Source organism: Ammospiza nelsoni, chromosome 9, assembly GCF_027579445.1.
Source record: "Ammospiza nelsoni isolate bAmmNel1 chromosome 9, bAmmNel1.pri, whole genome shotgun sequence".
Lineage (NCBI taxonomy): Eukaryota > Metazoa > Chordata > Aves > Passeriformes > Passerellidae > Ammospiza > Ammospiza nelsoni.
In genome coordinates, this window is record NC_080641.1 from 22442673 (window position 1) to 22470365 (window position 27693).

A 27693-nucleotide genomic window follows, 5' to 3' on the forward strand; every position below is an offset into this window, starting at 1 on the left:
TTTTCATAAAATTAAAAAATAGCATAATATCATGGCATTATGATGACTTTTCCACTTATGCCCGTGTAGAATTTAATCTGGATATCAGACAGACATATCAGAACCAATTTCCTAGACTTTTGTCTTATTGTACACGCAAGATGAATGATTACAGTATTTTACAGAACAGAAAAATCTTTGAACCTTTCTAGAACTATAAATGTAATGATTAAAAATTAAAATCATAACAGAATCAAATTGTGATCTTCAACATTTATTAAAATCTTTTAAAGTTCATAAACGACAACAAAGTTACTGTAGAATTTATCGCATACAGCTAGCATACAGCAGCATGTCCTTGGTCTAAATGAAATACAAAAGATTTTAACATTTTCATACAAAGGATTTCTTTAAATTTATTAATGTGACGATATATCTTTGTTACATAAAATTTGCTACAGCAAAGTATCTTATACTTTTCTTGCATGTATGTAAATATGGGTGGACAAAGACTGCATTCAGTGTCAGCCTCCTAATGACGTTGTGCAAAAATGCTCAACAACCTAAACAGACAGAACATTGGGTGGTATGTTTCATACTCTTTTGTAAAATGTCTACAAAGGCCTTTCTTTTAGGAGCGTCGTACAGATTAAAAGGAAGGAACGCCAGCTGTTTATTTGCACTGGCATTCAAACAAATCCAATGGCTATGTATCAATATAGCTCATTTTTTAAAAAAACAATTCATCCTTGTATGCATGTAAATTTATCATAAAACATGAGTCTAGTTTAAACTTTTAGATGTGCTGTTTTAAGACAGGTCACTGAGACAGCCAGAACCAAGTGTTCAAATAAAACTACTATGAATAAGTTTAAAAGCAACCCCGAAAAAAGTGCTGAGCCGCTGATTATTAACATTGAAATAAATGTGTAAAAGTGCCCAAAGCTAGCACATGGTAGCAATACCTTTTAAGTCAGTTGGTGAGAGTATACAAAACATAATTAAACCCAAATACTTGTATCTGTGTGACCATACATTCTGATTGATTGAAAGAAAGTAGGTTAGAAATGAAGACACAACGCAACTAAAATAAACTCAGCTGTTGCAGTTTTTAAACTTGATCTCTTTTCTTCATGAATGAAGTGCTGTAATTAAAAAGAAAATGATTGTAGCAGTACTCCATCCTCAGTTTACTAATATAGTATACCAGAATAAAAACTTGGCAATAACCTCTTATTCTTAACAGCTAACAAAAAATAACCGTGTTCATCCAGCGATGCATCTAGAACATTATTTTGCATTTGCTAAACCATTTGTTTTTCATAGCTAATGGCAGAGCGCATTTTGCTGTCTGTGGCATGATGGTTTTTATTCTAATGGATGCCTTTTTTAATCAAAAAAGGCTTGAAGCAAGGAATACTTTGGGAGCCGAAACATTGGCTACTTTAAAAAAAATAAGAAAAAAACAGAAGAAGAAAAGGTGAATCAAAATTAATTCTCTACAGTACTGACCAAAACTTCCTTTAAGAGTTTAGGGTTCTTGATCTTAAACAAGCCATTTCACACCTGCCAACTGAAATGCTGGTAAGTTGACTTGGTTTAATATGGTCCAAAGTCCAGACCAGGTGGAATTACTCCCTCTGATGAGACTGCAAGCTTTCCATGGTACAGTCTGGTTATGGCAACCTGCCTACTGCCTAGGTGGGAAATACAAAGGAAGGAGGCAGTGACGAAAACTGCAGGGATGTAGAAAACCAAGGCACGGGGTCTAGCTACTGTCCCCTACTTAAGCCATCCAATTGATTCTACTGAATTTTGGTCAGCCTCCAAGAAGAAATGTTTTTAAGTTAATTTAGCAGACATTTATATGGCGATAAATACTACCTTCAAAAATGCTAAAAATGTTGGCTAGGTTTAGTCTGAGCTACTAAAAAATTATTATAAATTGTAGCATCAGACACAAGACAGACATGAATTATTGGCTGGCACAGACTAGAAGCAACATTTATCTTTCACTTCAGTCTAAATCACACTAGCCGCAACACCTTCCATTTCACTCACACAAATAATACATTATTCAAAATAAAATGGAGCATTCTTGGGTAAAAAACTACTTCATTTCAAAGGGGGAAAATGAACAATACACAGAAACAAAGAACGACAGAAACCAAAGTTAAGTAGGAAAGTGGTCTATTATTCTGTGTTACTGCACAAACAGTGCTTGCTTAATTGTGCCTAGTTAGAAGGGTTGGTGCAAACTGCACACATGGAAGATGGCAATAAAGACCTCAGTCAGCTTTGTGGAATGAAGTAACTAGGTAACTGTTTTGACATATGATGGTCTCAGCTCCACCTCATCTGTTAACAGAGTGCAAAGATCCCAATGTGAGCCCTGATGTCATCTTGTCCTCTTACTCTACTAAAAATCAGCAAATTCTTTTGCACATTTTTCTGTTAGAGAAGCACGAATATCTTCTTCTTCATAGTCATCAAAGTTGCTGGTATCTCCAGGACCTCTGCACTTTGGTATGAATGGAGCTTCTACCTGTATTGGTAGGAAATACAAAAAGGCAAATGAAATGTTACTGCCCAAATACCAATAGATTTAACATGGTAATAATGAGCACAGTAATACTCCCATTACTTCTCACATCCTGCCAAGAAATCAGGTATTACAGATTTAAGTCGTGGCACAAACAAAACCAACCTAGGAAGGTGGAGGCCTAGATGTGTGAATCTAAATTGGAAAAGATTAGTCTCTTGCTGACAGACTCAAAACAAAGATTAGTCCCCTCATTGCAGAGGTGATCCTGCTCCTTCCAGCTCATTAGCACAGGACATGGAGTACATTGATTGCCACCACCACCACACAAAAATCTTAGCGAAGGTTGGAATGCCTCTCCCTCCTACTTGAAAACAATCTTCTATTCCCAAATAAAAACTAACCTAATTCAAGTGGAAAAGAATTTGTTCTGCATATTTTATGAAGTTTCTCCTAGGAGCCAAGTGAGAAGTGAAAGCCTTCTAAAAACTAGGCCACAATGAGACACAAGCAATGACTTGAAGGAGTCACTCAAAGACTGCACTATAAGGTAAGCAAAATTACAAAAAATTATGCAGGTGATGCAAACCTGGAAACACAAAGTAATCAGTATCTTTCTCCCAAACATCTCAAGGAGTAGGTGTGCCAGAGGCAGAATGGTGGGGAGACAATGAAACGGGGCAGGCACATCTCCAGCTGAGGCAGAGGATCACACCACGCTGTGCCCCCAGGTAGATGCTGATGGTGGGGACGTGTTGCATGTTTAAATCAGTAAATTAAAGAGGTACAGCACAGACTAACAAAATTAAACTCCAGACTGTGGGCAATACCATTATACACTGCCAAGAAATAACAGTAACTTGTGCATTTGTGTGTGCAATTGTCACAGGTATATCCTCTTATTCTTAAAACAAGATACATGTTTCAGTGATTTAGCCTGAGTGAACACAGTCTGTGTACATATCCAGCCTACAAAGGCACACATTACCAGTATCTGAATCCTGTCTCTGTGTCTTCTTAAATTGATTTTCAGTTACTTTATTACAGCAAAACTCAGAGCACAGAAAATATCTCATTTACTGCTTGAACTTTAGAACACTTTCAAATGAGAGACAGCATCACCAGCTGGGCAAGGGAGGGGATTGTCCCTCTCTGCTCTGCACTGGGGCAGCCTCACGTCAGTGCTGGGGGCAGTTTTGGGTGCCATGATGTAAGAAAGACACTGAATTATTAGAGTGTCCAGAGGAGGGCAACAAAGATGGTGAAGGGCATTGAGGGGAAGCCGTGAGGAGCAGCTGAGGGCACTGGGTCTGTTCAGCCTGGAGGAGCCTGAGGGCAGAGCTCACTGCAGTCACAGCTTCCTCGAGAGGGGAACAGGAGGGGCAGGCACTGATCTCTGCTCAGTGACAGGGACAGCGCCCGAGGGAATGGCCTGGAGCTGAGGCAGGGCAGGTTTAGGTTGGATGTCAGGAGAAGTTTCTCCACCCAGAGGGTGTTTGGGCACTGAGCAGCTCCCCAGGGCAGTGGTGACCACACCAGCCTGAGAGGTTCAACAAGTGTTTGGATAATGCTCTCTGGTACATGGTGTGACTTCTGGGGTCCTGTGCAGGACCAGGAGTTGGACTGGATGATCCTTGTGGGTCCCTTCCAAATCAGCAAATTTTGTGATTCTGTATCCAAAATATGAAGTAATTGACTGGTTTATTTATGACAATAGCATAAAAAAACCCCCCTCAAAACAAAAACCCCAAAAAACAAAACAAAAAAAAAACCAAACCCCCAAACAAAACAAACAAACAAACAACAACAAAAACAACAACAACAAAAAAAACCCCAAAAAACCCCAAAACCATTCACATGACATTAGCTGCTAATGGAACACTAGGTTTATTCAAGAGAATACATGCTGTGGTAACAGCCACTGTGAAAAACTAGTATAAGTCTAAGGTTTATTGCTGTATTTCTGTGACTACTTGAATGACATTACAATCCATGCTGTTGATTCAGATCCTATTACAATATTCTTTATAGTTGGAAGCTTCAAACTTACTCAGTATCAGTTTTCACAACCTTTAAATTTAGTAATAGTTATTCTGACTCTACTACTTCTTAACATTTAAAAATATTTCTTATTTATGTGAAAGTAATTCACTATAGCAGTACACTAGCAATGCTAAGAGTATTTAACACAGTATTAAAACACTGTTAATATTACGGGGCCTGGGTGTTCCCAAACAGCATACTGGCAAATGAATCTTGCTGCATATAATGCCTCCTTGCAAAGAGCCATTAAGAAAGTGAAGAGCAGATAATTAGAATTCCACAATGGGGAATATTTTCTTAAAAATATCTATACTTAATGCAAGGAATACAGGATGCATTAATTGTACCCTGTCTTCTAGTAATTACTACATTAGTGAATAATTCAACAATTGTACTGTCAGTTTGTGTAGCCAAACAACCAGTTTCCTTTTATAAACTATTGTTAGTATTCAGGTTTGGCCCTTAAAATACTGCTGTTACAGCAGCAAGTTCATGCCTCTATAGTCAAGACTGTTCGCATTTCAAATCCAAACCAATTTCTTTAAATATTATCACTTATCTCTAGCTTTTTTTACAGAAAGAGCAGGTTGCTTTAGGAGAAAAGAAAAAGCTCTAGCTTTGGCATGAGCTTCTCCACACTGAAGTTCAGTCTGAGTGCTGGCTGGAAAGGAAAACAAATTCATTTCTACTGTGGAGGAGTATTTATAGATGCCACTATAGCAGGGGTTAAATAAAAAGTGAGAGAGGCAGGTGATGCCTTGTCCTGAGATAATCCAGAAATAGACTAATGCACAACATGTGTGTTAAAGAGAACGTGAATGTACACAGAGGTCCAGGCTAGAATACACAGAAAAAGAAACATAATTCAACATATACATATCCTTTGGAACCTTAAAAGATTAAACTACTTTCACCCTTTCTCAATTAAGAAGTCACAGATCTAGGGAATGGAAATTAAACACAACAATTAGAAATTTTTCTTCAATCCTTTAAAGACTTGTAGTAGTTTTGATCAGGAAGGGTCTTACCTTTCTCTGATAAATGGCAATCCAATCTGTAGTTGCAAACCACTTGTGATTCTTTATGTCATTTACACCATTCTTGAGATTTCCATATCGTTTGGTCAAATCTACCTGGAGTAAATTTCTTAGAAGATCCTTTAGGTCTGAACTGAAGTGTGATGGGAACCTCACCTAAAATTATACACCCATAGCATTAAAAAACATGATACAAATTTGATTCTTTCCCCTGTGAAGGGAAACAACTTGAAATAAAGGGAAACAGTAGGGCAATTTTCTATCTTCCTTCTAAAACCAAATCAAGCAGGAATGCATGAAGAGAGAGATGATTATTGTTGCACAGGCATTTCTGTTTCACAAAGCCTTCATCAGTAGCATTACATTGCCCATTTATGATTTCTTGAACTGGAAGTTTCTAGAGGGCAAGATATTAATTTAATTTAACAGTGATCTAAAAGCTAAGTTGAACTTGGTGTTTTAACAACACATCATCTCAAGAGAGTCTCAGCTATTTTCTAGGTATATATTTTTAGATTATATTATATATGTATACATCCAGAGGAGACACAGTATATAGCATATATATAGCATATAAATACATAGATATGCTCTGAAATAACTGTACATTCAGCAATCATATATGAAAAGTCAATCTGGAACTTCATGCTGTACTGCAATCTGTTTCTCATAACTAAATGCACCAACATCAGAAGCCTTACATAACAGCACTATTTGAAGACAGCACACTAGTGACTTGCAATTCATTCAAACCTGGCTAAAGGATATTTGAGGATGATTCGTGGGATGTAATTACAAAGGGTTTTTCTAACAAATGATCTACTGACACCATTTGAGTTGGCAGAGAGAAGGAAGGGGAAAAGAACAGGCAGAAAGCTGTATTTGTCATCCTCATAGTCTCAGTGTTTGACACTCCCGATACTGAGCTGATCAGTTATGATGTAAATATAGATCATGGAATTACTTAACATAAAAACTTTTTAAAAAATCAAGAAGTCCAGTTATTAAGAACCTTGCTTCAGTTTACCTACCAATATAGTTCTATTGTAGATTATGAGAAATTCACAGGTTTAATGACTATACTATCTAGTCCACTGAGAAGTAAGGAAATATTAACTCAAATTTTTATGTAGAGAACTATGCAAATGAGGTAGAATAAATGAAAGACCCTAGGTTGTAAACAACTGCTAGCTGAGGACTGAATTACGATCTCCAGAGCTGATGTCCAGTACTATTTCTGCTGTAGTCCATCCATGGACTCAGTAAAAAAGGTAGATAACCTTTTACAGATGTCAAGCCAATTAGATAAAACTACAAAAACTGCCTAACATTTTGTTTTTAGTTTAGAAGAAAAAGATTTCTTTAAAAATATGTCCTGGTAAATTAATTCCCATATATTCATGGACACAGCTGAAGCTTCACAACATTAAACCTTTCAAAGAGCAACCACCAATCACCTTCTTTATTAAATAAGAATCAACCTCAGTGCAGGGCACCACAGGCCTACTGAGGTACTGCCCTTGATTGGAATTACAGAGGCACCTGAGATACAGCATGTGTCTGTGTAGGGAGGCAAGGAAGGGAACAACTGTAACAAATCAAGTGAGCACAAAGAATCAACACTGGCTGGCAGGGGAAACAACAGAATGACTACATTCTGCTGCTATCCAGCACTAAGAGATATTAATGAAAAATAAACTGGAAACATTGGATACACTTTTCAAAAATTTTATATAACAATGAAAGCCAAACAACACTAAACATGTCTACCTATAAGACTGTGGAAGTAAAGAGACCTAGGAGTGATGGAAACTATACAGGGCTTCTCAAAAATTGCAAAAAAAAATTATTGAAAATAGCTAGGCAAATTAAGCACACAGCTAAGCAGTTGTTAACAGTCGTTGGATCACTTTAATCCAAGCATAAAAGGATATAATACCACAATGTCTGCAAATTTAGTAACTTGCATTTTAAATTTGAAGGCAGGGAACAGATTTTTATAACTTTGCTTTTCAAGTAACAATGTCTGTACTTATGAAACGTACATTACATACTTCTCCTAGGCCCTTTTCAAATTGCTCACTGTCTAGAGGCCAGTGAATTCTGCATCTCCTCCACCAAAATCCAGGTTCTATAAAAACAACTGTGTTTGTGAAAACACCCAGAGCCTTAACCCACCTTGCCAGACACAATCTTCTCGTAAATTTGAATGGGCTGATCTGCAAAGAATGGGGGATATCCAGCTGCCATTTCATAGATTAACACTCCTAGTGCCCACCAATCCACTGCCTTGTTGTAACCCTGAATGAAATGAAACATGCCACTGTTAGTACAGGTTCTAACACAGCTTAGGATTTTCACTATAGATCTATGTATTTATGCAATACAAAGAAAACAAATACATTTTTGTTCATTTAATGCAGAACTTACAACCTGCAATGACACCAACCAAATTGGCATTCATAGATTCCAACAGCAATACACTTAAAACCTAACACAGCAATGACAGTGAAATAGTGATGGAAATAAAGCATTTTGCACACATTCCTGTGATGAGTGTCAGTGATTTCTTTACACTCCTGGGTAAATGGGCACAGCTTATTTATTTAAAATCAAAACAATTTTTTACAGACTGGGAAATCTTCAAAGCTTAAGGAAATTTCATTACAACAAAATACATAACATTTCCTATATTGTACACTGTCACCATTTTGCTTGATTATCCACATTTTGGAACATTCAGTTTCATATGTAGTTAACCAGCTACAAGAGCTTAGAAGTTTAGTTAATTAGCTGTTAGAGTCATTTATGATCTGATCTTAAAAGCCTGATCCTTAAACCATTAGTAGGTCCTATTCAATGTTATGAAAGGCAAAGAAACCACCAAACCCATTAATTTCATATATGTTCTTTGAGATTTTTTACAAAGCTCAGGGCTGAGACTCAGTCTTTCAGGAAAATCCATTGTGAAGACATTGCAGTAGATGCATTGTAATTTTTTCTGCTGTTTTAGCTGCACAGGGGGAAAACATACAAACAACAAACATTTTTTCCCCAAACAAAGTATTTTTTTTCACTTTTGATGATCTGTAAAGGGTATTTAATTAAAGCACATGTTAAATGTGTACTTTAGCATTATGCACTACGACTGTTTTATAGCATAAGCAGTTCTATATTTTCCATTTGCAAAGCAAACAGTGCTGCAGTTGAACAGCTATAGGATAAATATTTTTTTTTTTAATGTTGGAATGCAATGCAAGTAATGGACACACAGATCTACAGTCAGCTTAGACTGCATGTGCTTTACATGTAAAACCAGTGGATTGTCATGTTTGATTTGATGTCAAATGCCTTAAACCTGAAACTCTGCAACTAGTTATGTAATGACTACTGATTCATCCCATCACAGTTCTTGTTACCTCTGGAGTTCTTGTTCTAGTGTGTTAACACTTCAGAATGTAATCATTCAGATCTGTTCTTCTGATAAGGATGTTAGTTAAATAACCTAATGACAGTTTCTCTAAATCTCTTTCCTCACAAGTTACGTGGCAAGCATATGTAGAAAGTTTGGTACAGTTATGTGAAAATTCCTTATCTGGCATAAGTTTTGGCATACTAAACCAATATTTACAATGCAATGACTGCATTTTGTGTCATCTTGTCAATTAACTAATCAAGATTTAATTTTTGGAAGTATCAGCAACTTTTTATCCCTCAGAGCTTGATAACTGGGTGAGAAGCTTTAACTACATCAAATGCATGGCTGAGTAACAAGACAAAGTACCTTGCTGAGAATTATTTCAGGCGCCAGGTATTCTGGAGTCCCACATAACGTCCAAGTTCTGCCTTTTACTCTTTTTGCAAAGCCGAAGTCCGTGACCTGTCACCAGAAGAAATAAATTGATTGTAAGTGCATTGCTACAAAGAAATTTAAAAGGAAGTACTTTAGAAATATTTTGGAAAGCCATTTTTTTTACAGGGGAAAAATTTATTTCTCAAAGCACATAGTATCATATACTTTATTAGTCAGTCTTCCTGGAACTTCTAAGTCAGATAAATAGGGCTCATGATGAAATTCATAAAGAACACAAAATATGTATTATCACCCTGACATCAGCTTCTATTTATAATTTAAAAATCACTAGAAACTATGGTTTTCTAATCTTCCACATGTACTGCAATTACATTATTTTTTTTTTATATTTTAACATCAGACTGTTTGTCATGCTGAAAATTTGAAGAATATAAACAAGATATTTATCTTTTCCTTTCGTTAACAAATAGATGAATCACAAAAAGGGTCAATATATTCTCCAGTCTTGTAAATTTTGAATTTTATTGCATAAGTGTATAAAGGTCATATGTAAAACTAGTGTGGGAATAAGACAACATAGAAGAGGTCTTCCAGTAACTTCTGATTCTGAGTATCTTTGAAAGCATCATCAGAGTCATGTTTGTTTATTTGAGGCCCGGGGGGGAAAATGCAGCAATAACTGCATTCACAAATGGCAAGTACTTGAACATTATAAATTCCTCATTTCACTTGTCATGTTTTCTACAGTAAGTTTTCAGAACTCTGTATGCAATATCATACTGTCTGTGTTTTTACCTGGACCATATTGTGGAATACATACAGAACCCAGGTAATTACATGTGGAATTCTGGGATCAGTTTCAAGCTACTAAGTCTGTGCTTGTTTCTTTTGTTTCCTCCTTCTTGGTTTCAATTTCAACCCATTCCTTGAGCAAACATACTGCACCAAATGAGAATCACTACTAATTACACAACAACCTGTGCTGATGTTACTGTACATTAATGTCACAACTAAAGAAGCCAAACTATCAAGGCAGCTTTTTTTCATTTTTGGTAGAAACAACAGCATCAGCAGCTGGAACTGAATGGAGTGGGTGACATGCTGACTGGAGAGACCTGCTTCAGTCAGCAAAGAATCATTTCTGTGTTTGGGAATGCACATCAGTCTACGTGTGAAGAATACACTGCAGACATGGGATGAACAGTAATGGCTTTAAAACACAAAAAGAAAATGAATTTGGAGCTGCAGCATCAACATATGAACACAAGCCTCCTTCTGCCACCATCACAGAAACATGCTGTTGCACAGAGAGAGCTGCCAGTGCTGGAGTAAAGCAGTCACAGTAAATGGAGTAAACCAGCCATACACTAATGGTGCTCCCCAGCTACGTTAAGCTTGTACTGATCTTTTTCCTACAGTATTATCTTAGACTCCAAAATTATCTTACAGTTATAAACAACATAAGATATGAATCCTTTACACTTCTCTCAAACATGTTTATTATGTATTTGCTTGTTTAGATTCTGCTGTGGCAAAAGGTGACACAATGAGGGAAGAAGAACTTCCTTTTAAGTTTAAGGACTGCACAGCATTACAGAGCGCTTGTTGCTGCACTCTGCCTTCCCATTTGCCATTTAGCTAAAAGCATAAGAGATAAGAGGAAGATGAGAAGGTGCCATGAGAGGCTGTTGTAAAACAAAGGCTGTTATTTGAGCACTGCAGTGCAGACCTCAACTCAGCTCCCACCCCAGCTGTGCTGGGAAGGCTCAGACTCTCCAAGGGTGGGAGTACATGATTAAGTACTATCATGTCAGGGCTAATATCTAAGCTGGTTTTCCTAAACTCCTTATACAGACAGTGCAGAGAAACAGACATTTTAGGGCATCCTTCATCTTGTTCTAGGGCAGACATATAAAATAGGTCAGATGAACAGAGCCATGTAATCACCTACTTCTCACCACAGACCCCAAGGGAAATCCTGACAACTGGCTCAACTGCAGACAGCTCTACTGTGCATACTTAATTTTAGTCAGAGGAAGTACAACCCAAGGGTTTTAACCATTACTAGACTGTATGGCATTTGAATGCTCCACACAAACATACTAACAGACCATTTATTCTCAACACATTTTCTCAAATTACCTAAATCTACACTGCAAGACAAAACTTCATCCCTAAATATATGAAAATATCATACCTGGATGTATCCTTGCTGATCAATTAAAAGATTTTCAGGCTTTAGATCTCTGTAGATGAGGTCTAATGAATGGAGGTACTCAAATGTTAGCACTATCTGAGCTGCATAAAACCGTGCATGTGGTTCACTGCGAAGAATTAAAAGAATATTAAGTACCCCAGTGCTATGCAAAGGTACCAAAACAACCACCTTACTGTCAGGCACAGACAAAGTAAGTATCTTTTAACTGGTTCTTTTACTGTGCAACAAGAAAGAGCAAAACCAAACATTTTCAGAATTGATACATACATTACCTAAATTAAAGTTTTGCAGCTAAAATACACAAGCAAATCAAGGTAAATGTATCCCACAGTGCAGAGCTTTGACTTCAAATTTTACTTTTAGAAACTACCATGAATTTCAGTGACAATATGCATAGGAATTCCAAGATTCTATCATGCACAGATCACAAATGCCTGTATTAACTAAATGAAAAATAAATAGGAGTTCTTCATTGCCTAATTTAAGTCCACTGAACAAGGGGTAAATGCACTTAACCCTTCAGAATTTTTCCTCAATGCTAACAAATTTTACAAACCCCTCTTCCCAAATCAGCAAATTAGGCTTTTTAAAAGGAATAGTGTCATTAATACTCTTACCTGAACCTTCCGATTCTTCTTAGATGTGAAAACATTTCTCCACCAGGAACATACTCCATTACCATGTATAAATTAGAATTGTCCTAAATAAATTAGGGAGACAAGTAAACACACATAAATGCACATTAGGCATGCTAGAGTCTCTACAACTCCTACGTGAAGCAGATGTTATTAATGAATGAAAATGAAAAATTGTAGCCATCCAATGACATTGGCAAATGTAATGCAACATAGGTAGAAATTCTTGAAAAACTGCAAAAGAAGCATTATATATCTCAGGAAATATATTTTAAAGCAAATCTGATAAAGACATTTAGCGAGGTCCAGATGCAGACTGGTGTGTAAGAGACCTGAGGGAAGAGAGGGTAAGATGTTTACTGCAAGGCAAGACCTTGAACTCTTCAATACTTATAACTGACAACCTGAGGTATTCTTGTCTCCACAGCCCCTGCCCCAAATCTCAAACCTCTAGAGATTAAGGTAGAACATGTGTGCTCATTTAAAATTAAAAAAAAAGAAAAAAGAAAAAAAGAAGGCACACATCACTCCATAAACTAGAAAGCTTCTCAATTTCTTTACAAACTAACTAGTATGTACTGTCATTAAATTAGAAGCTTCATGTTAAAACTGTCCTTCATAGTCAAAACTGTCATTAAGACCTGCCTCAGGTATAAATCTCAAGCAAAAAGATCTGCAGAACAATTACAAATTTACCATTCTATACAGTGGTACAGAAGACACGCTTTGATATCTCTCAAAGGTAAAATGATGCCTTAAAGCTCCCTTGCTGTACAATCCAGCTGCCCTCCAAGAGAAGAGAAAACTCTCAGGAGTTTAACTTAATTTAATTTTAATTTTTTTATTTGGAGATATCCTTTCAAACATTACCTGATGAACGGGGGTATATGAAGTGTACACGAGTGCACTCCACTCCTACTCAAGCCCTGGCAACAGTGCCAAATGAAGCATCTTTGAAAACAAAAATACTTGAACTATTGTACAGTAAAAGTTATATATTTTAATACCTAAAGTGTAAGCATGCACTTCCCTGAAACCCAACAACTACTTTGAATGTAATGAATACCTTAAAAGAATACTCCAGTTTAACAAGGAAAGGAAAGTTCACCGCTTGTAATATCCTCTTCTCATTCAGTGTGTGTTCTATCTGCTTCAGTTTGACAACCTGGGAGAGAAAAAACAATCTTCAGCTTAAGTATGATATTTTATAGCTCTTGATAAACTTTTCCATGTTAAACAATTAGTTGAAAGCAAATTTGTAACTTTACAGAAAATGAAAAACCTTATGGATTCCTAGTACAGTAACAGCACCAAGAAAGGACTTAAAAGTCTAATAACATTTTAAAGAGTAACACTTGTGTAATATGGTTGGCAGACAACACTACAAATAGTGTTTCTTCCTATTTGCTAAATGTATGAGTCAGTAAGGAAAACCTGTCTGCATTTTCTATGAAAGGTTTATGTTTATTATGGCCATACTTTCTCAGCACTTCAATAAAGTCCACTTGATCTTTGGACCCTTTGCTATGAAAGGCAGGAAACTGTGTAGGACACAATTATGAATTTTGTTACCTGTGAACAGAAGTAAACAGGCTTATGTTATACAGCTCACACATTAGTGACAAAACTAAGGAGAATACAAATTCAAAATATCCATTTTTATGAACAAGTTACTTATAATTCATTACAATGTTAGGATACTAACAAGGCAGCAAGCGGCAGGTTTCTGTTCATTCCTCCTCAGCAATTAATAATCAGTTTTCTTGTGTTAGACCCCCATGGTGCATAATGAATTACATCCATTTTACTTAATCCCAATTGCACAATTTATCTATAACCCATTTTCAGAATGGCATGATTTCCAAGTAAAGTTAAGGTTTTTTTCCTCACTCCATAGGAAAAGAGAAGAACATGTACATGAGTGATCAAAACAAGTCTGCTTTTATGTTTGGAAATCAAATCTAACTGCTATAAATAAGAGATAATCAAGATACTCCAACCCTGAATGAAATAGTACTTAAATTTAATTTTAGAAGCAAAAAGTAGTACCTATAAAAAACTCACTACTGTTTTGAAATAAACATCATACAAAGAAAATAATGGAGATCTGGAATTCCAAATGGGTTTCAGGGTACAAATAAAGTTTTGCTCAAATCAACTCATTTGTGGGAAGTATCTCCTTCATCCCTAAAAAGCTACAGTGCTGGAAAGATCTTGTCCATCCAAGCAAGAAAGCCAAGGCTCTTGTCTGGGAGGTGTTCAGCTGCAACGCCAGACCAGACTTCACTCCTGCTCCTGCATCTGCTCCCAGGGAGGTACTGCAGGGGGATGGAGCAACACCACAGGCTGAAGCTGCTGTTTAACACTTCAGAATGTCCAACTGGGCCTTCAGACCCCGCTTGTTCACACTTCAGCACAGACTCAGGGCATGGCCAGTGTCAGCTTCCCATATACCAAATGGTATAATGGCAGATTCTCCAACAGCTTGTTTGTGCCCAGGCTCCTGTTCAGGATTTTTTTCTTTCCAAAAACAATTACCTAATTAAACTAGTCAAGCAGTGGCATGTTACAGCCTTCCTAACTCAAGGCAGACAAAGGAATAACATCCTTACACAGAAAACTCCAGGCTGCATCAACACCCATTACATTTTTTTCATGTTCTATGAATCAAGCATGAGACTGGATAAAAAGACATTCACTGGATGCTTTCCCTTTTTTCAAGCAAAATGGAAATGAAAAATTATAGGCAGCCTGCCCATTGTCTAATTTCAGATAGCTGTATATTTTCTGTCATAAACAAAGAGACAGAAATGTATTCTTTATTTTTCTAACAATTAATGGAAGCTACTAATATATTTCTAATAGAATACATAAAAAATAATTATGCTAAGATAAGTTGAAAAAACAGGTATTTCATAAAGGAACACATCAAGATTTCTTATTATATACAAAACCATCTAATTTATGAAAGAAGACTGATGTCTGGATGCAAACATCTTTGTAATCCTGGGAATCATTTACTGCAAGTCCACTGCAGTTGTTAAAAATGTGACCTTTTTGCTTTTTCCAGATAACTTTCCAATTTTGAGAGGTAGTAATGAATTTAATTAACTTAAAAAAAAAAAAAACTCTTGAAGTATTTTTATGGCAGCTTTCTGAAGTAAGATGTTATTTCTTGAACTCCTCCAGTAATCACAATTCAGCCATTCACAAAAAAAGGGTTCAAAGTAAAAAAAACAGCTGAGACTCTGAAATTTGGTGGTGGACTCTTTGTGCAGCACTGGGATGCTCTGCTGCAGGCTGCCACCAGCCAGGCTGAGGTAATGCTGAGGCACATTTCCACATAGGTGGAAATGGCTGGGCTGCCTCTATTTGTACTATGCTGGAATGTCATTTTAACTTCATTAGATTTTTTAAAAATACAAGTTAGACACCATTATAACAGGAGAATGCTTTAGATGCAAAAAATGGGGTTTTCTATGCAAAAAAAAAAAAAAAAAAAAAAATCAAACTCTTCTGTAGCACAAAACCCCCAATGAATTATACCAACCTTCTGTTTGTCCAGTATCTTCATAGCATAATACTGTTCTGTGGATTTATGTTTCACCATCATTACTCTCCCAAATGATCCTGTTCCAAGGGTTTTTTGCCGCTCAAAATCATCTAGGCCAGCAGTATTCTATATGTAGGATATAATCACATTGTTTACAATAATACCAAAGAGAATTTTAACTGTATGAATTCAGTTATGGAAAAGAGTTGGGAAATACTACATTTAACAAAGATAACTATAGCCAACTATACTGTTATAATTTGATATCAGTCAAATTTTAAAAAAGAGATTTTACATTGCACTAATTGAAACAGAAGAATCAACATTTCTGTAATTTGTCCATACAGCTGTCCATATATGCTTAGTAAGGAACATCTAGCAGTAAACAGATCATGAATATAACATGCAGTTAAATAATCCCTTCATGCTTCATGATCAAGAATATTAGAACATGCAAAAGACCCCAAGCTCTAGAAAGAGTTCTACATGAGAGCTGTCTGAGAAAATGTACTTGGGGATGTGCTCTTCAGACATTCATTTCCATAGCATCTCAAATATTGCATTAGAACAAGAATCTTACCCAAAATTCCAAATTTTACAAGACTTCACTCTAACAAGCTCATTAACCAGCTCCCAAGCACTATGCAGTAGTCTTAATACTCTTAATTCCACTTACTAGCATGGCAGAAATTATTAACATGGTAAATTACAGATGTGCCAATCCTTCTGGGTATTAAAAAAAAAGCCAACTAAAAACATGCCAATAGATTTTGAGTCTTGTCATGTTCATTGTGAACATCATTCTCACAAGAGAAAACGTTGTTCAGTGGGAGCATTTTATGAGCTCAAATCTAGAAAAGACTTGATAATCTCTGTTGATAAACTTTGATGAAAGTGACAAAACTGGCATCAAAACAACCTGAAAATCCTTTACAAATTACACTAAAATTATTTCTGCACTACTCATTACAGGCTGAAAACATATTGATAACATTATCCAAAAAATGCAACACAGAAAATTACTGAATGCTTAAATGACTGATACCTGAGGGGGGCTTTCCCATTTTCTTAAAAAGTCTTCTTTGGCTTTGGCTAGGAACTCTTTCACTGAAAACACACAAAGAAGGTACATTTCAATTAATATAATTCATCATGAGTGCAATGGAGATGGTTTGTTAACAAAATACATAAGCTTCATTATCAACTTCTTTCTTCAATTGATAATATGCTATTTTCACCATGGATGAAAGCAAGCATCAATGCCTCTAGAAGTTCTACTCTATTTCCAGGTGATATCTAAGCTTTCTGGAGTAACTACATCATTCTACACAAATTACTTAAACTTTACCAGCTCTAAGAGCTCAAATACTCTATAGGCAAGCAGGCTTTAAGGTGATGTCAGACATTCTTAATTCAGCTGGGAAAAAACCAAACACCTAACATTTATAAATAGCCATTCCACAAAGATTGACTTCTTATCTCTTTAAATGTTGCATTTTCTTTCAGCTGCTTGAGTGTAATGTCAATCTCATTGCTTTTTCCCCTCATCACCTTTAAATAAAGGCTGTTTGCAAGCTCAAGGACCAAATGGACAGCATTACTGCAAGCAAAGACAAAGCACAGGGCTACAACAACACTGCACATTAGGCATGCCCACAGTCAGAGAATATGCAGTTTTAATATTGATTTTCCATTGAAATTGAAGGAATGTACAATGGCAAAATTCTGGATGACTGTTTAAAATGTGCACCAAAATATTTTGTTCAGATCATCTCTCAGCTGTTCTCTTTTTTTTGAATATCAATGCTCAGCCAGATCAATGTGGATTACTTCATGCACAGTCATTAATGGGAGGTGTTTCAGACATTGCTGTGGTTCTGAAAGAGTCACAGAATCGAGAAAATATCATACTGGTTGTGTGTTCTCTGAATCATTTCACATAATACAACATTAATAACAGTGTTTTTTCTGTACTGTGACGTTCTGCCACAAGCAATTGCTAAAAATACACCACAATATGCCAAGATTATTCTGGTCAATATCTAGCACTCTGTGTTTTTAGCAACTGTATTTTACATTCTGACAGTCAAAAAATTAGGTTTATAACAGGTTGTAAACAAATCACTTGATGAATCAGAACTTCCTTGTACTTTTCAGTGAATACTAATGTTGACAAAGAAAACTTCAAAAATACTCTTCTTATACTGGTACATTTCCAGCAGCAGCCCTGGAGAAGGCTGGTTGTAAATTATTATTTTTCCTTTTTTCCCCCCTTCTTGGATGTGCTATGGGACTTGATTATCACAAAACACTCAAAGGAGGTTTATGGCTCCCACTACCACTGGCTCTGATGGACCACTAAATAAAATGGTAATTTCATAGAAGTTGTCAAAAGTTCTGGCTGACCTCAACATTAGGAAAGTGTCTAAAGCATGATATCCACTCAGCAATGTTATTTGAAGAGAAACAAGCAACATCACAGAGGAGGAACATATTCAGTACTCTAAATTTATGGTTAAGAAGTGCAATAAAAACACAGTTTGTATCAAAGAAACTGGTAAAATGGTATTAAAACAGAGAGTTAAAAATATTTTAGTGGCTAATCAGCAAAAAATGTTAACGTATTTATCCTGTGTGTCGAAAATATTTCCTTTGTTTATAAGTAATAGAGGTTATTCATGTAATGACTTTTAATTATCCTAATTTGAAGATCGGACAGGATTTCCTGTGGCATGAAATAATTTTCAACACAAAAACCGGAAACTAGCAATGTCCAAATTCATGTTTGATGATCCTTTTTCCATTAGGAGAACAGAGATGACTTGATCAAGTGAGGAATACTGATACAGTTATTCAAACATCAATTTATGTCAAAGTAGCACAAATATTTTCTCTTAATGACAAGAAAAAAACCCCAACAAAATCATTAAGATTACCAAAAAGCTGAGCCTTCAAACTTTAGCGACTGTAGCTTAGAAGTGAACATTAACACAAAGTAATTGCTTTTTTCTTTTTTAATGTCATTACAGTACATATGTTTAAATATCCCTCATGCCATCTCTGTTCATATAAATAAATATTTTATGTTGCTACTTATTTCACATTGAAGTATGACTATTCAGTATTTATAAAAATATACAATGACATTTACAGTCATTTTTATCTCTGTTCTACTTATGGAATAAAGAATGCTGTTTATGAACTAAATGTGATCCAGCTGGAAATATTCAAATTGTGGATTCATGAGAAAAATCTCTCATTTCTAGAATACCATTAAGCCACAAGCTCTCCTGCAACAAAACTCCTACATTGTTCTACTTTACTTTGGCCCTCTTTTCAAAGAAAGCAGCATTGAACATAAATTTTCAAAATAAAGCTACCCAAGGGTAACAACGTATCTGAAAATCACTATATTTTAAAAATGTTTTGTTGTCAGTTTTATTAAAATCAGTTTCTTCCTAATGACAGAGTACATTGAATTATGTCTGGTTCTCACTTCCAGAGGTCACCTGGGCTCCTACACCTCAACACAATTCCGCAGGTGCTTTCAAATAGAACTTAGGCAATTTAAGTGCATGCACTTCTGTCATTTCTCAAAACACGACTTGGAATTTGAACTTTTGAAAATTATCTCTCAAGCACAAAACAGCAGCTCTTGCTAGAGGAGAACATATTTAATTTCTACTTTTAAGTGCAGAATCAAAATTTACGCCAACTGGGTAGCAGTGGCCATTGGTATTACTGTGATGATGCAAACAAATAGGTGTAATAGATGATGACTTAGAGGTTTTCCTCAAGTGCACATTTTTAGCCACCTTACATTGTGATGATGTGGCTCTTGTTTGCTTTTCTAGTCTAAACTGTACCTAGCATCTGTGACTTTGGGCACTAATGAAGGAATGAGCATACCAAACGTCTCTATAGGTTCCCCAAGGGTTTGCAGGAACATTCACCCACACAGATGAGATGATGAAGAGAGGAAAGAAAGAGAAGAAGAAAAAAAAGTTTTATGCATTTCCACAACAAACACATAGAAAACACAAATACATTCCACCCTTTCCCCTCCCCACTCAAGAACAGACCCTGTAATAAACCAGCCCTTTCCCACACAGACAGAATGACTCATGTTAAATCACAGAATGTTTGAGCAAAGAAAGAAAAAAAATCACCAAAGGCAGCTAAAATCAGTATGAAAAAAAGATGATGCATCACAGAAATAAGCACAGCCTAGAAAACTTCAGGAGATCAAGTTGGCATCTTTAATTATTAAGCTATTCGAAGACATACACATCCATGGAACTGTTGCTAACAATAGTGTATCTATCTTCATCACAGCATGCTGGATCACAATAAAACCTGTAATCGGGTGATCTTCCCACTACTTAGCACTTTGTTCCAGAAGACAGCATGTGCGAATTGCATGGCATGTGGTAGATAAGTGGCAAGCAGTCTCCAAAACATAAAAAAATCTCAATCAGATTTCAGTCCTATTACCCAAGAACAGCAACTTGAGAAGTCTAATCTGCACAGCTGAAGTTACTGTATGCAAAGTGGAATGTACACAGGGATCTGATAGGGACACCATATGAGCATGATTTAATTTGGTAAAGCTGTCAGAAAAAAGGAGCTAAGGATGTGGACATACAGGTTCCCATAAACACTGAAGAGCAAGGATCACTTGTCTGTGGCTGAGCAAAGTGTAGATGAGAGTGGGGCAAGGAGTGTATGCACAGACCAGCAACAAACACTGCTCAGATGGGGTTTGCTGGCACAGTGGAAGTTGGAGTGCAGGAGGCTGAAAGCAAAGCAGGAGAGCTCCTGCTCAAGAAAGGAAGGTACTAGGAGGAGACAGCAAAGCACAGGTAACAGCACCAGCACAACAAGGACCACAGCAGAAACAACTGAACACGGCAGGAAGGACACCAGCTGGAAGCAGAGAGGATGCACCCACCGGCTGTCCAGGATCAGGCAAGCACAAACAGCACAAACCCAGCCCTTTGTCACCAGCATGAGCAAGCCTTGGCAGGAGAGGCAGGTTCTCTGCAGTGCAAACACCCAAAGCAGGACATTTGGTGAGATTCAGAAGAGGGTGGAAAGAAATGGAATAATGGCCAAGGACCACAAGTGAACGGCTTGAAGCAGTCACACCTTCTGCCTGCTCTGGTTCACCTTGGTCAGAAGCAGTGCTACAACCACTGCAACACGAAGCCTCAGCTACTCCCTTGCATATCACAGGGGGCTTGTGGAGAGCTGTACTTGGAACCAAGGCAACAGGAGGATAAGCAGGAAAGTCTGCTGGAACAGTGTTCTAAGGGAAGAGGAACCCAACATCCAGAGGCTCCTAGGTAATGCCAGCATAGGAGGAATTAAAGAAAACCCCAAGCATACAAACCAACAACACCTGAACAAATGAACAAACTCTGCTACATGCAAAACAGAAACACCCCTGAGCCCACCCCCAAACAAGAGGAAATTGGTCTCTATTGGTATATTCACACAGTTCACAATATGTTTGCTTGTTTTATTGATCAACTTTTCTATGAAAAGTTAACATGCTGATAAAAAACCTGTTAACTAAGGGTATGAGTACTGTAATGAGTACTTTGACCTAAAACACAGTTTAAGGGCAAGTGAATCAGAAGCAAGTTCCTGAAAAAAATCAAGAGGGTGAAGACCTCTTGGTTGCAGGATTGCAATGACAGCAGAGGAAAAGGGGTCACAGATGGAGCAGTCCTGAGAGTTACCATGAGTTACTCTGCCTTTCTCCCACCTCCCACATGCACAGTATTTGTTATTCTCAATCACATCTCCCACAAGAGCCAGCAAGCCAGGATTTTTTTTTTTGTAAGGGGAAAAAAAAAAATATTTGGCTAGGATTCACAGCAAGAAAGCAAGAACTAAACTGATTAAGACTAAACACTGGGCACCACTACAAACCCCCATCTGCTGTGCTAAATGCCAATCTCTGTCTGGTATTTAAAATGCCCTTTATCAAAATACAATTCAAATTTTCTTCCAAAACTGTAATATAATCATTTGAAGTCTGGAGTTAAATGGGCTATTTAATTAAATCATTTAATGGAAAAATGAATATGTATGAAGAGATTCTGGTAAATGTATATGTATATTTCATTTTTATAAAAAGTGTATTTATAGCCTTAAACTTTATCAAGATGTATATAGATATCTGTGGTTTTGGTACCATATTTCAGATGCAAGTGAGAAGCTTCTGATTCCGGTTCTAAGTCCCATTCTTACACTATTAGCCTGTTGTCTAAATTTTTAAATATTTCTCTTTTGATTAGCAGGAGTAATAAAGGCTCAAAAAAAGGTTTCTCTGCCCTGGCAAGTGTTTCAAAATGAACACAGCTAAGTGTTAAGTATTATTATACACTCAGATGAAGCAGTGTGAGCACCAGTTAACAATTTAATAGCTGGAAAATACTTCAAAGCATAAACTAAAATGGTATCATTGAAACAGACTGTCAACAAAACCAAAACACTTTGCTTCTCACAATATAAAAATGGTGGGTGAAAAAAGTCCAGGTGATGCAAGCCTGGTTGAGGGCAAGTCCACCTTTTTGAACACAGCAGAGAGCACAGCCACCAGCCCTCTTGTGAAGAGCTGACCAGCAAGGAGTCTGCCTTGTTTCTGCCAAGGCTGGGTCAATGAACTGCATCAACTGAATATCTCATTTATCAGGTTTTGACTTAAAGAGCAAGGTTTTGACTTCATATTTCTCTATAAACACTAATTATGGTAAACACAGGTGATGCAGAGCAAACCGACTTACCAGCTGAAATGGGTAAGACCCTTTCTTCAGTTAAAAAAACAAACCAAACCAAATCAATCCAATCCAAACCCAAAATCTAACAATCCCCAGAAACAAAGAGCCAAACAAACAGAGCAGTTCTGAAAGGGCCCAATTGCTGAAATACAAAACCAGAAAGTTCTTAGTAGCTACATGATCATGTAAGAATTATGTATCTACTAATTAGTAGATTAACTGAATTAAGCTTGCTTTTCACTGAATATAAGCTTACTATTAAAATAGGAGCACTAATTATCAACTGTACACTGTAAACTTTTCTAAAGAATAGTGGAAAGAATGGGGAAGAAATGGGAAAAGAGACAGGTGTGGGAAAAAGGGAGACAAACAGGAAAAAACAGTAAATTAAGACCAATTACAGCTGTTGTGCCTAAAAACTAGAAGGAGGCACTAAAATCTGATCTTTGTAGGAGCACATTCAGGAATTAATTTAAAGTGTGCAGAAATTGTAAAATACAAATTGATCTTATCCATTACAACTCAATTTTCAAACACGGGCACAAATCTTATTTGAATCCCGTGCATGATTTTCATGTTTAGCTCATGTTTTGAGCTAAACAGTATTTTGTGAATTTCCAAAAAGCAAAGTTAAAAGAGTTAAGAGCTCTGTAAAAAACCCAGTTCACTGCTTTACTTGGCTGGCTACACAGCAACAGCCTGTACAAGAGATGTGACAGATTAAGACACATCAGAACAGGAGCCAGGTTTTCAGCCATCAGAGATAACACTGATCTCTGTTGGATTCTGAGCAGTAGATACTCTACTGCACAAAACTGCCACAGTCAGACTGACTTCCTTCTATTTTTATTATAGACAATATAATTAATTTCATTTTCAAATCCAATGCTCAGTCTTTCTCCCTTGATCTTTTCTTAAATACCAAAGTACTGCTTCAGAGGTGGCAAACCCTGCTAATGCCAAAAATAGAATATAATATAAGGGGGGCACTCTGGGGAGACAGAATCAAACCCAAATAACAGAGTCACTTAGGACACGAATCCCTGAGATTTTGTTTAACCCCCCCCCCCAAAATGTATAATGTAAATCAGTAAAGTCAAATGTTTAATGCAAAGCAGTAGTTTTTCAGTCACAAACACAATCAAATCTTGTACTAGCACTGCTCAGCAGAGCTGCACATGCACCCATGCCCCAGTTGAATAATTTTCCACAAAAAAATATACATATGAGCTAAAGCTCTACTTTCTTAATCTAAAAGATTAAGCTCCTCCAGACCCAATGTTCATCAAAATTTACAAACACATATTTTTATAAGTGACTTCTCCCTCAACAGAAGATATATACCAAAAGCACCATAGCAGGTTAACTTTATGATCCAACCTAGGATCTGTTATTCAAATCCTAAAGAAATAATGATTTGCAAGACTTTCTCAATGCTGACAAGCAGAATATTTTCATCTGAGCATCAATGTATAGGATGTGACAAAGCCTCCTGCAGATTCCTGGTGGCTGAGAGCTGTTCAACCCCACCTTTAGGTATTTTGGTCCTTCAGGCTGCCGCCCCTCTTTACTACCCAAGCTTCCCTTTCAAATTAAAGGGCTAGTAGCAAGCTTTTGCTGATGGATTAAAGTTGAAGTTTTCGTTTCAATTCTCTAAATGGATCAGTTAGAACTAGCATTAAATTAGTTCTGGAATATATTAAAACTAGGATTTGGCTTAATGAACAGTGTCTTACTCATACCTTCTTCCTGCCCTTGAAGCATAAATTGAAGGAGATGACACATTTGTAAATCTGCTTCCTCTCTTGCAACAATCCATGTGATTTGAGGCTTTAAAGTCCAAGAAATAGCAGTTTGGTTTGTCAGGCTACAGTTCAGTGTTCAGCATGGGCTGAAAAAAACCCCACACCAGTCCTGTCCTCCCGCAGTCATTCACTCCTGCATTTCTCTAATGACCTTCCTTGAAAGAGCAAAAGCATTCTCGTGTCTGACTGCAAGCCAGGTCAGGGAACCAGCCCAGACTGAAAAGGAATGGGCAGAAGGCAGGGAATGAGCAGAGAAGCAGTTCCCTCCTCTTCTCTTGAATGGTCCTCCCGAGGTGAGTGGGCAAATATGGGGGACAGAACTGCTCCTTTCTGAAAGGGTATCAGCTTGTGCTACTGTGACAGAACCATGAACACATCACCCTGGACTGCTGAAAAGGCTTCTGAAAAATAATTCTAAATTCAAGTTATTGGTTTTCAATTATTGTATTGAATAATTCAACTATCTTAAAATTTAAAATTAGTAAATTATGTGTTTAACACAATTACTTTCAAATGCAGTACATAACACTCTCCATTTAAAAAATTTGCTCATACAGAAAAAAATCTATGTGAAGAATCTTAACATGTAACTGAAGAATCTTAAGATGTAATATACTCAATTGTCATCCTCTGAGGAACTTAGTAGGCAATTAGGAATTAAGGTGCAGCTGTGCAGTACCATCCTCTATAGTTGTTAAACTTTATCCAGCAAATAATCTAAGATGTTACAACTACCACAGGACCTGTAGTGTAAAAGACCACATTCCTGTGTGAAATATAACAGGTATTAACAATACAACAAAGAAAGCTGAAAACTGTGTGACAATTGTCAAAATTCAAACATCTTTTGTTCCTGCAGCGCATACATTTCCATGGTTACCATGTGGGGAGAAAAAAAAAAAAGAATACAGTTTAAGAATGAGTTCCAAGAACAACATCTTCTAGGGCACTACTATAAAGTATTTTGTAAATGTATCACATTTTTGAGTAAAGGTTTTTAACAAATTCTAGTAGTTGATACAAATACACAAATTAATCAGATTTTCCTATTGCAGTCAAAATCACTTACCAAGAAAAATGTTTTCAGCACCTGCTGTAGATTCCCTCTAGTTAAGCTCTCTGCACCATTAAGATTCTGCCAGTTGGTCAGCACCCACTTCCCTCTCCATATCACTGTCCCACATTTCCTCTCTGCAGCAGTTCAGTGACTACAAAGGATAACGTGCAGCTATCCCTAAGACCAGGCTTTATGGCTAGATCATTAGCAACAGTAAACATAAATCTGCAGGTAGTTGATGTTATCTGCATATTGACTAATGAACTCCCTGCAAGCAGGGAATAATACCACACACACTCATGCACAAATACCCCTTCCTTTTAAAAGTAACCTTTAGAGGTTTTACTAAACTAACTTCTTCCTTATACTCCAAACTAAACAACTGCAGGGGCCGTTCACTGTATGGATGTATTTAAAAAGTTATTTGAGAAGAGAAACTATTTTGTTGCTTTTTCTTTTTTTCAAATATTTAATACAAGGCATAAAAATAATAGTGGATGCAACAATCTTGGTCTGTGGGTACTCATGTCTAAGCCCACTTCCCACAAGCCATCTTGTTCCAGCCCTTGCATTATTAAAACTCCACAAAAATTATCATATAGATACTTTGGGATCAGCAAGACATCTTCACAGCTGTCAGGGTAAATCAGCAAAATAGTTCTTCATCTCCTCACAAGATCTGAGCTTCTGACACATTGCTGCACTGACATATCTCCTGCAGAACATGCTTTCAATATTTACAGGAAAGGGTTGCCTGCAGTAACCAGCCAAGCAGGAGAAGTTCATTTATACCCTTAAATAGCAGAGACTGGCTTCCTGAATAAGGAAGTCTTATGTAAATAAACACATTTCACAATTCAACACACTGGGTGAATAACAAATTTTTGTTTGTCTCAGGCTTAAGGCAAGTAAAAAGTAGGTAAGAAGGTTTATTATCCATTCTGATAAAGAATGAGATTTTAGAAACTGGGTAAATTCAGCACTTATTTGGCATAGAGGCATGCCAAATAGAGGCATACATAGAACTGAACTGGAAACCCTGAAAAAAAAAAGCTGAATAAATTAAACCTATTAAACCAAAGAAATTAATTCTTAATGGGCTGAGCTATCTGTCAGCAGCTAAAGATGAATAAAGAAAAACAGCAAAAACATTGTGCAAGTTACAAAACTACCTCTAAGAACCTCCACAATTAAAGCTGGGGAACTTCTGTGAACTTTGGCCTACAACAGCAGGACTAGCAGAAACTCTCCGAGTAACCAGCAACAAATATATAAACAATTTGAGATGTTAACTCAAAACGAGGGCAAAAACCAAATATTTCTGATAAAAAAATACAAAAGTAATGCAATAGTGACTAGAGTAAGTCAGAGTTCAAGACTACAACATACCAAATATCCTTTCCTTTGGAAGAAATCTCAATTCTGTTACTCTCATTTTTTGCTTCTACCCCAAACCAAGCACTGTGTTCACTTTGTGGATATATTTCATGAATTATGTAAATGCAGCAGCCTTTGTCTTGTCTTTTCAAATATTTTGTACAAGAACTAGAATAAAACACAAACCCAAGTTAACACCAAGAAACTGCTGTAGTTTGCTGTCAGAGGGTAATGAGTAACAGTAGGGAATTTTTGAAAAGAAGAAAGCATTAGTCCCATGAGACATTCATAGGAAGATATATGGTTCTGACACCCAGAAATTCCATGGCATTCTTCCATTTTTTACAATCTTTTGAGCAGTGGGAATAATCAGTTGCTGCTTATTGCCCCTTGCTGTTAGAAATGTTCTCAGTGCACATAACTAATGTATTTATACTATCCCTCTTCACCCTTCACTCCTTACACAAGCCTATGCTCAAGTGTGCACAAAACTGGGCAATATTTCAGCAGAGTCCATCAGCGTGGCTCACGCCCTCTCCATGCACTGCTCCATCTGTCTCCATACACATCCGGTGTCTTTTGAGTGCAAATGTCTGTATCTCCAATTACCTCTATTTGCAGTATTGGAAAGTAGTAGCCCAATCATGTAATTAGTGATACTTCAGAATTTTAAGCCTATTCTTAGTGAAACAGTAGATTTAGCAGACTATACCTTTGACCCCTGGGTGCTGGGGCTATTATTTACTTGACCTTACACTTTTATCTGTTCAAGCTGTTCAAAACAAAAGTCCAACTTTAAAGAAATAGAAAACCACCTTTTCCTTTGAGTCTTTCTAGAAAACAAA

The 27693-nt window shown here is 36.8% G+C and overlaps 1 protein-coding gene across 3 annotated transcripts in view; it reads right to left on the reverse strand.

Annotated features, from left to right (window-relative positions):
- Positions 1-237: 237 nt before the first annotated feature.
- Positions 238-27693, reverse strand: part of PRKACB (protein kinase cAMP-activated catalytic subunit beta) — a 64599-nt gene continuing 37143 nt past the window's right edge. For all 3 annotated transcript variants that reach the window (XM_059478240.1, XM_059478239.1, XM_059478241.1), the window contains exons 2-10: positions 16867-16928; positions 15819-15947; positions 13335-13433; positions 12251-12333; positions 11613-11739; positions 9386-9481; positions 7780-7902; positions 5593-5757; positions 238-2524 (exon numbers count right to left, since the gene is read on the reverse strand). In XM_059478240.1, coding sequence (XP_059334223.1) covers positions 2399-2524; positions 5593-5757; positions 7780-7902; positions 9386-9481; positions 11613-11739; positions 12251-12333; positions 13335-13433; positions 15819-15947; positions 16867-16928 — 1010 coding nt within the window. In that variant the 3' untranslated portion in view covers positions 238-2398. The remainder of the gene's footprint in view (positions 2525-5592; positions 5758-7779; positions 7903-9385; positions 9482-11612; positions 11740-12250; positions 12334-13334; positions 13434-15818; positions 15948-16866; positions 16929-27693) is intronic.